At 45.3% G+C, this 15,739-nt stretch overlaps 1 protein-coding gene and 1 long non-coding RNA gene across 2 annotated transcripts in view; one reads left to right on the top strand and one right to left on the bottom strand.

Moving 5' to 3' along the window:
• The window catches only part of Ank3 (ankyrin 3), a 606,272-nt gene extending 590,637 nt beyond the window's left edge, over positions 1-15,635 (bottom strand). Inside the window, exon 1 of the mRNA XM_076916989.1 lies at positions 15,292-15,635. Within this exon, the coding sequence (XP_076773104.1) occupies positions 15,292-15,348 (57 nt within the window). The 5' untranslated portion in view covers positions 15,349-15,635. The remainder of the gene's footprint in view (positions 1-15,291) is intronic.
• The window catches only part of LOC143435282 (uncharacterized), a 43,246-nt gene continuing 40,967 nt past the window's right edge, over positions 13,461-15,739 (top strand). The window contains exon 1 of the long non-coding RNA XR_013105426.1: positions 13,461-13,948. This is a non-coding gene — a long non-coding RNA (uncharacterized LOC143435282). The remainder of the gene's footprint in view (positions 13,949-15,739) is intronic.

Raw genomic sequence — 15,739 nt, 5'->3', positions numbered from 1 at the left:
GGGGTTAATTCTTCAAAAAGACAAGCTGTTGAACTAAACTGAACTAGAGGAACTGTTGAGCTTAGCTGACATAAAGGAAAGAGAGACAACAAACATCAAAATTAATCAAATTAGAGGGAAAAAAAACCCAGAGCCTGATGTTTTGTCCTCAGCTGAAATTTGGGGCCATCTGCTGAGGATGTGGAAGAAGGTTGCGGTGTCAAAAGAGCAAGGACCTGTAGGGTACATACTGCCCATTTAACAGGACGGTCTGTAACTGCTGTGTAACTTCCTGTGTGGGAAGATGCCTCTCTGTGCACAGTAAGAGACGCTTATCTCCCACACAAGCCTTGTAAGAGACAGGACCAGAAGTGACCTCTAACTGTGACCTGGGCATCCTGTACCCCAATCAAGTTATCACATACAATAATGATCTAATGAACCAAGACAACAAGCATCTAGATAAACCGGAGCTTTCACCCTGCTCATACAAGCAGGGACCCAGAAACTTAAAAGAATCATGAGGAAATACTGAACAGGCTAGAAGGCACACCGAGACAGTGGTTGGGAACACTCTGGAGGACTCAAGAGAAAACAGAATACAAATTAAAAAAAAAAAAAAAATCATTGAATTCAAAGATGGCTATAGAAACTCCTACAAATGGGAAAGCGGAGAAGAAATTGTGTAACCGCGGGATAATCACGAAGACCTAACATAGACGGAATGACAGGAAAATACGGGGAGCCAAGGACGTGAATATTCCAAGAAACAACAGCTGAGGTTTCTTTTTAATTTAACCATAGACAGCAAGCTACAGATCCAGGAAGCTCAGAGAAACCCAGAAGAACAAGTATCAAGTGTCTCCCCTGAGTCATGCCCTAAACCCAGGATAAATAAATGCTTTACCTAGAGGAGTGAAAATTAGAAGGGCATGGTGGTGCATATTATTAATCCCAAAGCTCAGGAGACAGAGGCAGGCTCATCTCTGTGAGTTCAAGGCTGGCCTGGTCAACATAATGAGTCCTAGGCAAACCCGGTTTATGTGGTGGGATCCCGTCTCAAAACAAGCATAGTTAAGGTTATATTGGAATCACCTTCAGAAACTATATGGGAAGAGAGTGGCATAAATATTTAAAAGTCTTAAAACATAAAGATTGTCTGGCAGCCTGGCTCAGCAAGTAAAAGCTCCTGCTACCAAGCCCAATGCTTGAGTTCGATCCCAGCACCCACTTGTTAGGAGAGGATTAACTCTCACAAGTTGCCCTCTGACCTCTCCACAAACTGGGATAGTCATAGGACACGTGGTGGATCTTTCTCTTTCTGGTCTGGTCTGATCGATCCCATGGTACAAATAATAGAAACCAGTCTATTTAATATCAACAATTTGTTGGTATGTAGTTCTCCAAATATTTTCTAATTCTTAAATAAAAACTATAACGATACTTAGAGAAAAGAAAACAATGAATAAATAAAGGTAAAATAAAATCTTTACCATTACTTATTCTTCAAGCAGTTTTTAAGGATTTTTAAAATGTGTGTGAATTTGTGTGAGTGTGTGTATGTGAGTGTGTATGTGTAGTGTATGTATGTATGTATGTGTGTAAGTGTGACTATATATGTGTGTGTATGACAGTGTATGTGTGTGTGAATGTATGTATGTGTGAGTGTATGTATATATTGAATGCACATGTGTATGTGTGAGTGTATATGTGTATGTGAGAGGTATGTGTATATGTGTGAGTGTATGTGTGACAGTGTATGTGTATGTGTGTTTCTGTGAGCATATATGTGTATGTGTGAGTGTGTATGTGTGTATGTGTGTGTATAGTGTAAGTGTATGTGTTTGACAGTATATATTATGAGTGTACATGTGTATGTGTGAGTGTATGTGTGTGTGAGTGTATGTGTGTGTATATATGTGAGTGTGTGTGTAAGTGTGAGTGTATGTGGTATGTGAGTGTATGAGTATATGTGTGTAACTGTGAGTGTATGTGTGTATGTGTGAGAGTATTGTGAGTGTATGCATGTGTGCTTGAGAGTGTAGATGTGTGTTTCAGAGTATGCATGTGAGAGCCTCTGGAAGCCAGAGGAGGTTGTCAGAGCCCCCGAAGCTGAATTTACAGGTGCTGGGAATTGAACTGGGGACCCTGGAAGAGCATAAGGCACTCTTTGTTGAGCCGTTTCTCCGGCTCCTAATTTTTCTTGCTCTTCAGCAATCTGGCAGGTAAGCAGTTACCCGAAGGCAACTCTGGAGAGAATATAGTATCACTCGGTTTAATGATTGTAGGGTACAGTCAATTCAAGCTTATTATCATATGATTGGAGTTTATTATCAGCATCTGGGTAATCCAATGAGATGAAGGATGAGCGACAGCCATGTTATGAGGAAGGGGGGAAGGGACACTTTCAGGGTCTAAATGACAGCACATTGATACTGGAAAACAAAATGTATTAGTTGTAAACTTATTTTTGCAAACTCTAAATATACCTAAAGAAGTATAGCCTAAATACTAATAGGAGAGAGAACAGACTCATAAGATATAAAATTAAGACAAAGAATAAGGACCCCAAAAAAGTAGCAAAATGATATAATTATCCTAAACATGAAGGATCTAAATATCCAAATTAAAAACAGAAACTCTGGGCTAGGGAGAGAGCGTGTGTGCAGTGGTTAAGAGCACTGGCTGTTTCAGAAGACGACCTGGATTCAGGGCTCCACATACATGTGGAAGTTTGCAACTGCCTGTGATTCCAGTTCCAGGGGATGAACACCTCTTCGGGCCTCTGTGGGCATCTGCCTGCTCAAGTGCAGAGACACTCAGGCACATGTACATATAGGTTATAAATAAATAAATAAATAAATAAATAAATAAAATCTTTTAAAATAAATGAATAAAATAAAGGTAAAATAAAGATTAAAAAAGACACTGTCTACAAGAAAATCTCTTTAAATAGGACACATGCACTTACAGGACAGAAAGCATCAACGTTAGGAATAATGAGAAGCCCCATCTAAATGGATGGTACAATGAGTTCTACATGGTGCAATCACATCTCAAAGTAAAGCTGTGATGCCCATCAGTGAGGGACCACGCTCTACCCATGTCACTGGCAATGCAAATGGGTTAGATTCCAACCTGCAGACCTCCTCAAAGGAAGTTGTTATATTCATAAGATAAAGGGAGCCTAAGAAACACACACCTCTTTGATGTGCGCTCCACCTCAGCACCATAAACATTTGTATTTGGGCTCTGGTTAGTTGAGGGATTGGTCCCTCTCAGGCATTAGAACAATATTAAGGACTCCAATGTGCTCAGCACTCTGGTAGTGTCCCCTTTAGCTGGGAGCAGGCTGGCCTTTTGATGCCAGTGAGCCAGGTCAGAAAAAAGGCTCATCTTGCACAAAGCATGGACTGTGTATGTAATGAGTATAGAAGAAATGTTTAAGGATCTAGCAATAGGAAGGACCTACTGTGAACAGAGCTCCAGGCTCTAAACTTCATGCTTGCAAAGACCCTCAGAGAACTTAAGGCTGCTGACCACGCCCATTTTCCAGAAGAGAAAGTGGAGATGTAAGTCTACATGGTCTAGTGGTGCACACTTGACTCTGTCTTTCACTTTTAAAAACCCTCTTCTATACTGGGCCTCGTGGTGGTGCACGCCTTTAATCCCAGCACTTGGGAGGCAGAGGCAGGTGGACCTCTGTGAGTTCAAAGCCAGCCCAGTCTACTTAGTTCCAGCATAGCCAGGGCTACATAGAGAGACCCTGTCTCGAAAAACTAATTCAATAAACAAACCCCTCCTCTTTCATTACTTCTGTGTAGGAAATATCCTCAATGAATGACTTAGAAGAAAGCGTACCAGAAGATGAGAGGATTGTCACCAGTTTGGTGACACATGCATGGTTGTTTAGCAGTAAAAGAATCTGGTTTGCTTGCCATTTACTTAATTATGTTTCTGATTTATCGATATGATATTTGGAGGAAAAATCTTATTTTGAAATTTAAACTTAAATTTAGGGAAAAGGATTAAAACCAGAAAGGGGTGTCAGAGATGCAGCTCAGTTGGTGAAACACTTCCCTAGCAGGCAGAAACCCCAGAACTCCACCCCATAAACTAGGTTTGATACTTGCCTGTAATCTGAACATTCACAGAGGGCAGGCTCAAGGATCAAGACTTTAAGGATATTTTTAACTATGTATTGAGGTTTATTTCAGCACAGGACACAAGAAACCCTGGCTAAAACCAGTGAAACAAATAGTTTACCTCCCTGGAATGGAAACAAATGAAAATCTGGATACCCAATATTGGGCATGGAATAGACACACAGACACACAGACACACAGACACACACACACACACACACACACACACACACACGCACACTGCCCAAAAGCATTAATTCTACCCTACTGGTATATGACTGCAGAAGCTGTTGTGTTTTATAAAATGAAAAGGAAACCAGAGATATGTTTGGTGGAGGTGCAATAAGGTGTGGGGGAAGGGGATGCCTCTGAGGGCCCAGCCATACAGACAGAGGACTGATGGTATAATATAGTATAGAATAGAATAGAATTTATTCAGGACATAAAGATGAGAGTTGAGAGAAAGGCAGAGGAGAGGGGGGAGCAAGCAGCCCCTTTTATAGTGAGTCAGGCACGCCTGGCTGTTGCCAGGTAACTGTGGGGCGGAGCCTAGACTAAATGCCAACAGTAGCAACATCCAAACAAGAGTTCGCCATGCTGCGGTTCTGTTCAGTGTGGAGCTCATGAGCCTGTGCAGAGCCACTGGGAATCTTAATTAACACTGATAAGACTTCCACAAACACCAGATACCGTCACGGAGAACGGAAGTCCTTAACCATGTAAACGGTATTAAACAAAACAGTAACGACGGTACAAAAATGTATGTCCGTGAATGTCAGCCAAGAGAACAGCTGCTAAGTGTTTGATCCGGTTTAATTCTGTTTCTGTGATGAACACTGACCAGGGGCAACTGTGAGGAGAAGGTTATGCATCCAGGTCACAGTCCATCATTAAGGGAAGTCAGGGCAGAAGCTTACGTTGGAACTGAAGCAGAGACCGCGAAGGATTCCTGTTCACTTTCTGCTATCTTTCTAAGAGACCAGATGCGCCTGACTAAGGATGGCACCACCCACAGTGGGCCTGGCCACCTTATATCAACTGGCAATCAAGAACATGCCCCGCAGACTTGTCCACAGGCCAATCTGATCAAAAGCAATCGTCCAGTTGCAGTTCCCTCTTCCCTGGTGACTGACTAGGTTATGGCCCATCAATGATAAAAAGCTAGCTGTTTCTTAATTGGATTTTTTGTTTATTTATTGGACTTCTTACAAAATGCATGCTCCATTCAATATATAAAACTAAACAGCAGAAAGGAAAGGTGATAATTTCACGCTGTCCTCAAAATTTCATCACTCTAAGAAAAACTAACAACAATCTACATGCAAATGTCAGACCTTTGTTCGTTTTCTCTTTTTGTTCTCAGAATCATACTATCTTATAGCCATTACTCTGTGCTTTGTTTTTCTCTTAAAAATAATTGGGGGACATCCTCTTCCTTTACCACACATCCCTCTAACTAATTTCTAGATTGAGTAAACAGTACATTCCCCAAGTCCTGTTAAGATGTTTGTTTCCCAGCGTCTTTACTTTAAAAGCATGGCTGGAACCAACATCCTTAAAAATATCTCTTAACTTCTGCAACAGAAGTTCACAAAACTGGAACAAAGGGCAGGCCTGTTTTTATTCTGTTTCAGTGGATAAATAATATGCCCAAGTTTACCACCAAAACCATTGCACAAATTGTCACTCGGGACAGCAGTGCTAGGGGAAAGAACACACATGCATGTGTGTATATGTGTGCATGTGTGTATATGTGTGTTTATGTGTATGTAATATATATGTGCATGTATGTATATGTATGTGTGTGTATGTACATGTACATATGTGTATATGTGTATGTGTGTATATGTGTGTATGTGAATATCTATCTATGTGAATATCTATGTGTGTATGCATGTATATACGTGTATGTGTGTATATGTGTGTGTATACATGTTATGTGTATGTCTGCATGTGTATATGCATGTGTGTACATGTGTGTATGGATATATATGTGTTTTGTGTATGTGCATGTGTGTGTATGTATGTGCATGTGTGTATGTTGTATATGTATGTATGTTTTATATGTATGTATATGTACGTGTTTGTGTGTATGTGTGTGTATGTGTATGTATATATGTGTGTATGTATGGGTGGGTGTGTGTGAGAGTGAGACACAGAGAGAGAGAGAGAGAGAGAGAGAGAGAGAGAGAGAGAGAACAGAGAATGAATGATTTAACATCCTTTCTTGCACTATTAGCCAATGTTTCTCCTGCTCTATGAGGTATGAGGTATGAGGTGCACACTCACTTACTCAGAATCCTCCTTTCCTGTGTCCTTAGCCCATTCTTCCATATGTGAGGACTCATTGCACACTTGTATATGAGAGACAGAACCCTATCACAGTACCATAGTTCCTTTCTCCTACACATCTCTTGACTTCAATTGCAGCGTCACATGCTATGCTCTGCACTTTTACATTGTACTGACCCATTAGAAGAACTGAGCCCTGGGTCTGGAGCTGTAAGAAGAGGTCAGAAATGCTGTTTGCCTCTCTCATGAAATCTCTTTCATCACCAGACTCTGGCTACTATCTTTCCAAGGCAGAAGAATGGACTCCCTCCGTCTTATCATCAGATAATTCTTTCAAGAATCTCTATCTGGAAAACCACCTCACAGAAAAATTACCTCCACTGCATGATGAAAGCAAAACAACACATAAACAAAAACGAGTAGAGATGGAAGCTCAGACGAAAGAATCTAATGTTCCCTGGCGGAGACTTTATGAGAACAGTGCCTTCTTACCAAGATAAAAAACAGTGGAAATGCATCTCATTAACATATATTAACACAAATATTCATCCAGAGTAAAACTCAGTAACAATAACATGAGCTTTGCACCTTTGTTTAAAGAAGAGGTGACTCTCTGAGACGTTAATTTCGCTTGCCCAAGGCAGAGTTGCAGTGAGAGTCCACTGCTGTAGAACTTACACATACTGTCAAGAAGAGTTCTAGTTTCAAAACGTTCTATCTTCAATGGATTCAAATTGAATTTTTAAGGTTCTTGAAGGTCAAAAGAAAGTCAACCCTGCCCCAAGGAAACCACAGAAATACCTGTTGTCCAACAGGCAATGACTTAGGTTGGGTGTGACAGTGCACACCTTTAGTCCCAGCATTCAGAGGATAGTCATCATAGCTGGTTTGAGACCAGCTAGGGCTATATACAGTGAGATGGTTTCAAAAACATAAGTAAAGCCATTTTTAAAAAGATGAGAGCATAAGTGTGCCCTCCAGGAGCCCACTGTCCCTAGGAGACAAGAGTAAAGGAGTCACCCCATTAGTACACACCAAATGCCACCAGAGAAGGCTGTTTAAGAAATGCTACAATACTGGAAAATGTAAATAAAGGCTGGTGGGAAGAAGGCATGTGAGGCGGGGCCGAAGGACTGCCAGGAGTCTGAAAGTTCAAATAAGGAGAGGGGTAGTGTCTTAGTTAGGGTTTTGCTGCTGTGAACAGACACCATGACCAAGGGAACTCTTATAAAGGACAAGATTTAATTGGGGCTGGCTTACAGGTTCAGATGTTCAGTTCGTTATCACCAGCGAGGCAAGAGCATGGCAGTGTTCAGGCAGGTATGGAGCAGGAGAAGCTGAGAGTTCTACATCTTCATCTGAAGGCCACTAGGAGAAGACTGGCTTCCATGTAGTTAGGAGGAAGGTCTCAAAGCCCACCCCTGCGGTGACACACTTCCTCCAACAAGGCCACACCCACTCCAACAAGGCCACACCCACTCCAACAAGGCCACACCTCCTAATAGTGCCAACTCCCTGGGCCAAACATATACAAACCACCACAGATAGAACAGAAAAGAGGTTTGTACCCCGTCATGGGAGAATTTAAAGGCAGGAAATATAGGGAGGATTTGAGGTTCAGTCCATCAAGGTGGGGACGGCATGTGTCCTATCCAAGTTTATTTCTCTTGCCATTTTGATAAAACAACTGGAGGAGAAAGGGATTTATTTAGCTTACAGGTTACAGTCCATCTATGAAGGACGCTCCATCAGGTACTCAAAGCAAGATCTTGATGCATGGAGAAACACTACTTACTGGCTTACTCCCAGACTCCTTATTAGCTAGCATTTATATACAGTTCGGGCCCACCTGCCTAGGACTGATATCCCCCACAGTGGGCCATGCTCTCCTACATTAATTAGAAATAAAAAACAAACAAACAAAAGCCCCCCACAGACACGCTCATGGGCCCATCCAATGGAGCCAATTCTTCAATGAAGGTTCCCTCTCTCCAGGCATGTCAAGGTTGGCAACTAAATTAGGCTTTACTGCACACATTACGGCATCGTAAGTATGAGGCTGCTGGTCACATGGCTTCTAAGGATGGAACTATAGAGGTAGATGCTGAGACTTAGCTGGCTTTCCCTTTTATATTGGGTACAGAACTAGTGTATGGCATTACTCACTGTCCCTCAGGGTCAGGGTAGGTCCCCCCCCCATATAATTAACTCAATCTAAAAACCTCCCTTACAAACAAGCCCAGAGCTTTGTCTCCTAGGCTGTTCTAGATGCTGTCAATCGGATCATCTGTATCACCCCATCACAAGGCAGAAGGAAATAGACATTTGAGAAAACTGAACCAGTAGCTCAAGGGAAAAGCAAGCCATCCCTAAACCAAAACACAAGGCTGTTCCCAGGCAGAACTGAGAGGATGTGTACTTCTTAAGGACAGGACATGGCCTCGCTAATGACTCAGATTCCTAACTGGAGTACAAGATGTCCACTAACAAAGAGAGAGAAAGCTGCTTTAGGGAGCTGCACGAATAAGCGTCCTGCATCAACTCACACCTTGGAGTCTGGTCCCCCAATAGCTAAAGCATGGTCTTACCCTGACTCTGTTGGCTACCTGTCGGTCCTGTTCACCTATCTGGGCTGCCATGTCTGGCCTCAGTTGGAAGAGGATGTGCCTAGTCCTGCATTGACTTGAGGTACCAGGGTGGGTTGGTACCCAGGTGGGGACCTTCCCATTCTCAGATGTGAAGGGAAGGGGTGATTGGGGAGGGGGTGTTTGCAATGTGGAATGAATACATAAGTAATTTAATGAAAGGAAAAAAAAATAAGTTCTGGTCCTCTAGAGAACCCTAACTAATACAGGACAGCTTCACTCTTGGGAGCTAACTATCTCTTGCCTCAGTCTCTCTAGTAGTTACAAGTATATGTCTGTACCGCCTAGGCCAGCTAGGCACATGAAATTTAGCTCACACAAGTAGTGTAGTACCTGTAGCCCCCATGTTCTTACTTTCTCCATTCCGTGCTACGTTCTTAAGAGCCACACACGAGCTTGCTTCGCCATGTGCAGCTGCCATTTTCCTGTTCTTCTCCCACCCAAGGTCCAGCCTTTACTGTCCATTACTGGCCTAGCTGAGAGGACCGAGGGGTGTAAAACCACTTACTAGGAAAATCTGATGAGCTGACTTCAATCTCCAGAACCCATATAACGGTGGAAGAAGAGAACTGCCTCCCCTTTCCGTTCCTGATACCACTCCCAGCACAGCAGTGAGAGACAAATCTTAGAGTTAGACCTATAACACATTCCATACCCACCCATGGAAATAGAAACTTCTGGGTCATAGAGAACCACTTAACCTGACAACCAATGCCAGTGGTTTCCCAGAACAACTGCCTGGTCAGTGGTCAGTGCTTCCACAGGCGGCAGGAGAGGCTGTTGACTCCCCAGCCCCACACAGCTCTGACAGTTACTAACTCAGAAGGATCAGGAACCAGTCACTCCTACACCTTGCTTTACTTCAGTGCACTCCAAGTACCTATGACTGATGCTGTGAGACAGATACAGAGTACTGACATGCAAGGACTTCTAGAAGACAGTTATGGCTGATCACAAATGAGAGCGGTCAGTTCCTTCTGTCTTTGATCTCCACTCGAGGTTCTTTTGTTCCTATAAGGATGATTTCTATCCTGTCCACCCCCCCAGAGAGAAGAGAGTGAAGGGGGAGTGAAGGGGGAGAGAGGGGGAGGGAGGGGGAAAGAAAGGAGGGGTGAAAAAAAAAGGAGGGGGAGGGAGGGGGAGGAAGGGAAGGGGAAGAGAAGGAGAGGGGGAGGGGAAGGGGGGAAGGAAGTGGGAAGGAGGGGAAGGTAGGGAAAAGGTGAAGGGAAGGAGGGGGTGAAGGGAGAGGGAGGGGGAGGGAATGGGAAGGAGGGGGGAGGGGAAAGGAAGGGGGAGGGAGGGGGAAGGGGGAGGGAGGGAGGGGGGAAGGGGAGAGGGAAGGAGAGAAACAAGACAAAGAAAAAGTGAGTTTGAGGCTTTGAAAATGAAACTTTCTGCCAGGTGGTGGTGGTGGCGGCAGGGGCGCACACCTTTAACCCCAGCACTTGGGAGGTAGAGGCAGGCGGCTTTCTGAGTTAGAGGCCAGCCTGGTCTTCAGAGTGAGTTCCAGGACAGCCAGAGCTACACAGAGAAACCCTGTCTCGAAAAAAAAAAAAAAAAAAGAAAAAAAAGAAACTTTCTTCCAGACAGCTAAGAATGAAGAGACATGAAAAAGAACACGGGACAAGAAAGGTCTCCTCCCCGAATCCTCTGTATTTATTTAATCAACTGTTTTATTAAGGGCTAATTACATTTCTGGTACTTAACTAGTACTAAATAAAAAAAGAAAGTTCAACAAATAGACATACAACACAAGAACAGATTTTATCTATGACTGAATTTCAAACTTATTTTACCCCTAGTTGTTACCTGCTTCAAAGATAAAGAGAAGCTGCCGCGTCCAGGAATTCTGCTGCACGCTAATGGGGCAGCCCAGCTGCTGCTGAGTCACCAAGGTTATCTTTGAAACATGTCTGGGAAACAGCGTTTCCAAAGCAGTAAGAAGCCCCACGGTCTTCAGTCTACGACAACACCAGAATTAACTCTGGTTCAACCTCTTTTTCCTGCAGGCCAGGATCAAAGTTCACACTCAGACTGGTTCTCCGGGAGCCCCCTTTCCTTAGAATTATCTGGAAATGGGAGGAGTCTGCCTGTTCAAAGAAATGACAGAATAGTTTACTTCACGTCTTAAAAGTGATGTCGCCTGGGATTGTTAACAGATTCTACCAGATGGTGGGGACAGTTATTCTGGGGAAAACACTATCCTGTCGAAGCTGAAAACATACGTTTCATGTGGTTATTTGCCTCTTACCCGTTGGTAAGTAATGCCCTTAGGACTTCTCCAGACAGGAAGCTGAGGGTTAATTCCCTAAAAACATCAAAGAATCATATCTCATTTTTTTTTTTAAATCACTAGTCACACTTGCCTGGTCAAACCGGAAGCCAAGTGGATTTCTGGGAAATATCGATGACCCTTTGAGTAGAGGAATCCATTGGGAGAGTTTTCCCACGCTCCAGCATGCTGAAGCAAGTACCCAAGGTGGCTTCAGGCAGAACTGAGGATTCCAGAGCCGTTACCCATGTCTCTTCGAGTCCAGTCGGGGAAAATGTATACAGTATCCTCAAAGACAGACTACCCATAATCCTAATAATACATCCAGTCTCCAACAAATAACTAGCCAGGCTTTGGACACAACAGCATTCCTAAGAGGGGGCTCAAAACTCCATAGAGCTCAGGCTTAGCACCTGTAAGAGTTTGATCCCCCGCATGCTAAAAAAATATATCAAAACAAAACAAAAAGGCCTACTAGAAGGTAGGCAGATATCACAGAAAGTTCAAAACCTAATTAATGCCAGTCAAGAGGAATACATCCATTCACAATCCCAGCACTCAGGAGACCGAGGTCGGAGTGTGCAGCAAGTTCAAGGCTAGTCTGGAATCCAGAGCATCCATGATCTTGTCTTGGTAAAGGAATGAGGTCTATAGAATAGAATGTAACTTAATATTTGAAAAGCGTTTTCGGGGCTAGAGAAATGGCTCAGTGGTTAAGGGCACTGACTGCTCTTCCAGAGGACCACATGGCAGCTCACAACCATCTGCAACTCCACGATCTGACACTTTCACATAGACGAGCATGCAGGCAAAACACCAATGCACATAAAATAAAGGTAAATAAAATTTAAAAGTGTTTTCACATTATACTGTATAGAGAGGAAAGGTTGCAATTAAAAAGCCCCATTGTTCCAGGTCTCCTCGTGTTAAACCAGCATGTCACTATCATTCAGACTGGCAAGGGCTGAGATCAGGAACATAAGAACAGGTCAGGCAGCATGCACAGGGAAGGTCACACCAAGCCTGGCCAAGGTCAATAGTGCCATTGGTCTTTTCAGAAGGCTAAGTTTTAGTAAGTGGAGGTTTGGGAAAACAGTAGCAAGGCCAACGATCAAAGCATATTTGATCATGTTCTAGCTCAGAATTACTCTCATACAAAAATCACCGGGCAGTCATTCTTCTTAATATCCACCAGTCTATTAAAATGAACTAAAATGGCATGTATAGGGTAGAATGACCCATCATCTCCAATTTAGATCATATTTCTCCACAACTACAGCAACATGCAGGATGAAAAATATATGCAATTTGTGCATTTAAAAGAAAAACTGAAAAAATAAATAAAGAAAAGAAAAAAAATGGCCAGGCGGTGGTGGCGCACGCCTTTAATCCCAGCACTTGGGAGGCAGAGGCAGGCAGATGAGTTCGAGGCCAGCCTGGTCTACAGAGTGAGTTCCAGGACAGCCAGGGCTACACAGAGAAACCCTGTCTCGAAAAAACAAAATAACAAAAACAAACAAAAAATTGGATCTTTTTGAAGATTGGGAAGATAGCACCCAGGGGGAAAATGCTTGCTGTACATGACTGACCTGAGTTCAGATCCCAAGAGCACAGGTCAAGCAGCTGGACATGATGCTACCTCATCTGTTACCCCAGCTTACCTATGGTGAGATGGGAGTCGGAGACAGGAGAATGCCTTTAAACTCTGGGGGCAACTAGCCTGGTATATACACAACAGCAAACAGAAGACTCTGTCTCAGACAAGGTAGAGGACAAGGACCGACACCTGAGGTTGTCCTCTGACCAGCACACAGACACACATCAAAGTTTTTCCCCCCAGTGGGTTCTCTTAAATAATTAACCGATTGGAGGTAATCTATACGGGGAAAAAATCACCTAGAAACAGAACACTCATATTCTCTTCAGTTATCAGAACCCACTGGCTTTCTGAGCTGACTAATCACTCTGAAAGGAAATACAACTAGGTCCTGAACAAAGAAAAAAACCACAAGGCTGGTATAGCCACCTCCATGGAAATGCAAACAGACTCAGGATTCCAGGTTACCCTGAATTCCAAACAGAGGATCAGAGGATCAGAGGATCAGAGGATCAGAGGATCTCTCTCTCTCTCTCTCTCTCTCTCTCTCTCTCTCTCTCTCTCTCTCTCTCTCTCTCTCTCTCTCTCTCTCTCTCTCTCCAGTGTTCAAGTGTGGAGCCTAACACACAATGTTCAGATAAAGGAAACGTTACTTATTTATGTCTTAACAAAAGGATCTATCAGGAACATCGCCAGTTAACAGTCAGCTCCGGTCCAGTCTTCACCCTCAGCTGACTGAACCAAGAGAACCTGGCCTCCTACACAATGAGTCGCTGGATTAGAAAAGTACCCAGATCGCGCCGTTTTAGAAACGGTTTTGTGTTCCCTTCCAGCATTGAGCATGTGCCTCCTAAGGATGCATTGGGTTGAGCCCAGGTCAGCAGATTCTACTGAGGCCTGAAGTGCTGGGGCAGCAGTCTGCCTTCCCCTGAGCCTGCTGCCTTCCTCAGACTCCCTACCGACGCCTACCTGGACTAGCCACTCTCCTGCAGTGAGAACCGGTGTAACCCTCAGGGAGGTAAGACAATTTCTAAGAGAACAAGAACGTGACCACTTCTAAATTTAGACAGGCCACGCTTATTCTCCAACAAACAAAATCAAAACTCAGAATCAGATTGCAAGAAAATGCGCGCGCACCCCCTCCACACACACACTTATTTTGCGAAGATTGGTGGGTCTTTTTAAGCGTCCTAGATTCCTGGGGCGGGGTACAGAAGGGGGGTTGGGGGGGGTGAAACTAAAGAAAAGTCAGGAATGAGCTAACAGATGTCAAGCTAAGTAAACCGATGTTTCGAGCCTGCTCCAGGGTGTGTGTGTGTGTGTTTTACATGTAGTTATTTGTCGTTTTCCTAAAGTAGATCATGAAGGTACACATAATTTTTTAGTCTCAAAAGTTAAGGGAAAGAATTACTTTTCTCCTCCTTACACGCATACACACAACCTCCGCGCGCGCCCAGCCCCACCCCCACCCCAGGATAGCTAAGATTTCTCGGGTCCCCTTCAGGAGGCATTCCACAAACACGCATTACCCTATTCGGTGCCTATAAAGCTGACAGCCCCAGGGAGCAAGGTCTGTGGGGCGGCAGGAAAGAAACGGGAAGCTACTGTTGTATTCCTCAAGCACCTGGTTTGGTTTCTTTGGTGTTTTTGTTTTTTGTTTTTTTTTTGTTTTCCCTTGGCGCAAGTTGCTCTCAGATGCCAGAGGTGGGGGGCGGGGAGAACCCACCTTGAGCCTCCCCTTGGCACTGCTACCGTACCCCCAGGGCTCTGCATTTTTATGCCCCAATTTCGAAAGCATGCTGCCTTGCCCCTCCGCTCCCGAGAAGTCTATCGACTCACCTTCAAAGAGGGAGGGAAAAAAAAGAAAGAAAGAAAAAGAAAAGAAATCCGAACTGAAGGTTAACTTTCCCAGCCAGGTGACTTCCCGTTAAAGCTGCAGTGGACAAGGATCGTGTCCTCAGGCAAGTTCGGCCTGGCGGTGAACACCAAACCCAAAGACGCCAGTCGCAGCAGGGCCCGCGCTGTGCCCCGCGCCCGGAGTTACTTTTCCGAGCAAATGCTCGGAACAGAAGCCCCGCGTACTCGTCTCCCTACTCCCTGGGGACGCTGGGGCTGCAGCGCCCGCTAGGAGCTCACGCATCGGGCGGGTGCCAAACTCCGGTCCAGTCTGGGAGCAGCGAGAACCAGCGATGAGCAGAGTCAGTGTCCCCTCCCAGGCGCCCCAGGCCCCCATGCAGGAACACAGGGCTCCCGCAAGGTCCCCGTGTCCCCTGGTCTCCTGGGATCCCAACCTCAGCCCACCATCGCCGCATGAGTTGGGGATTGAGGGGGAAGAGGCAGCCACAGGTGGGAGGCGCTCACCTGCTCAAGATCGGGGCTCCCCGCGCCCACTGGGGACGAGGTGCCCGAACAGGCCATACGGTGGGCGGCCGCGCGCTCCTCCTTCCAGGAACTCGGTTCTGTGCACGGGTCGGCGTCTCCTCAACCCCCGATCCAGGGACTGCACCCCCGAGAGGGAAAGTGGGGGGGAAAGTTGGGTCCCGGCTCGGGAACGCGCAGCGCCGCCCCGCGCCGTCTCCTCCCCCTGCCGGGCGCCGCCAGGTGCTGCGCGGTTGGCTTGCGGGGGGCGGGACAGCCAGGTGGAGGCGCGGCGACCCGCCCGGCCCGCTGCCGCCCGAGCATGCCCAGTGCCGGTCCGCCGCAGGGTCCCCGGGACAACGAGGGCAGAGCTGCCTAGAGAGAGCCTGGGGCTTTGGCGAAGGTTGTGGTGGGGGATGGGTCCGGGGAGAGGGGTCGGAGATGGGTGGAG

This window comes from Arvicanthis niloticus, chromosome 20 (assembly GCF_011762505.2).
Source record: "Arvicanthis niloticus isolate mArvNil1 chromosome 20, mArvNil1.pat.X, whole genome shotgun sequence".
NCBI classification, from domain to species: Eukaryota; Metazoa; Chordata; class Mammalia; order Rodentia; family Muridae; genus Arvicanthis; species Arvicanthis niloticus.
Note: the sequence above shows the minus strand (reverse complement) of the source record. Positions and strands in the feature narration are given on the sequence as shown.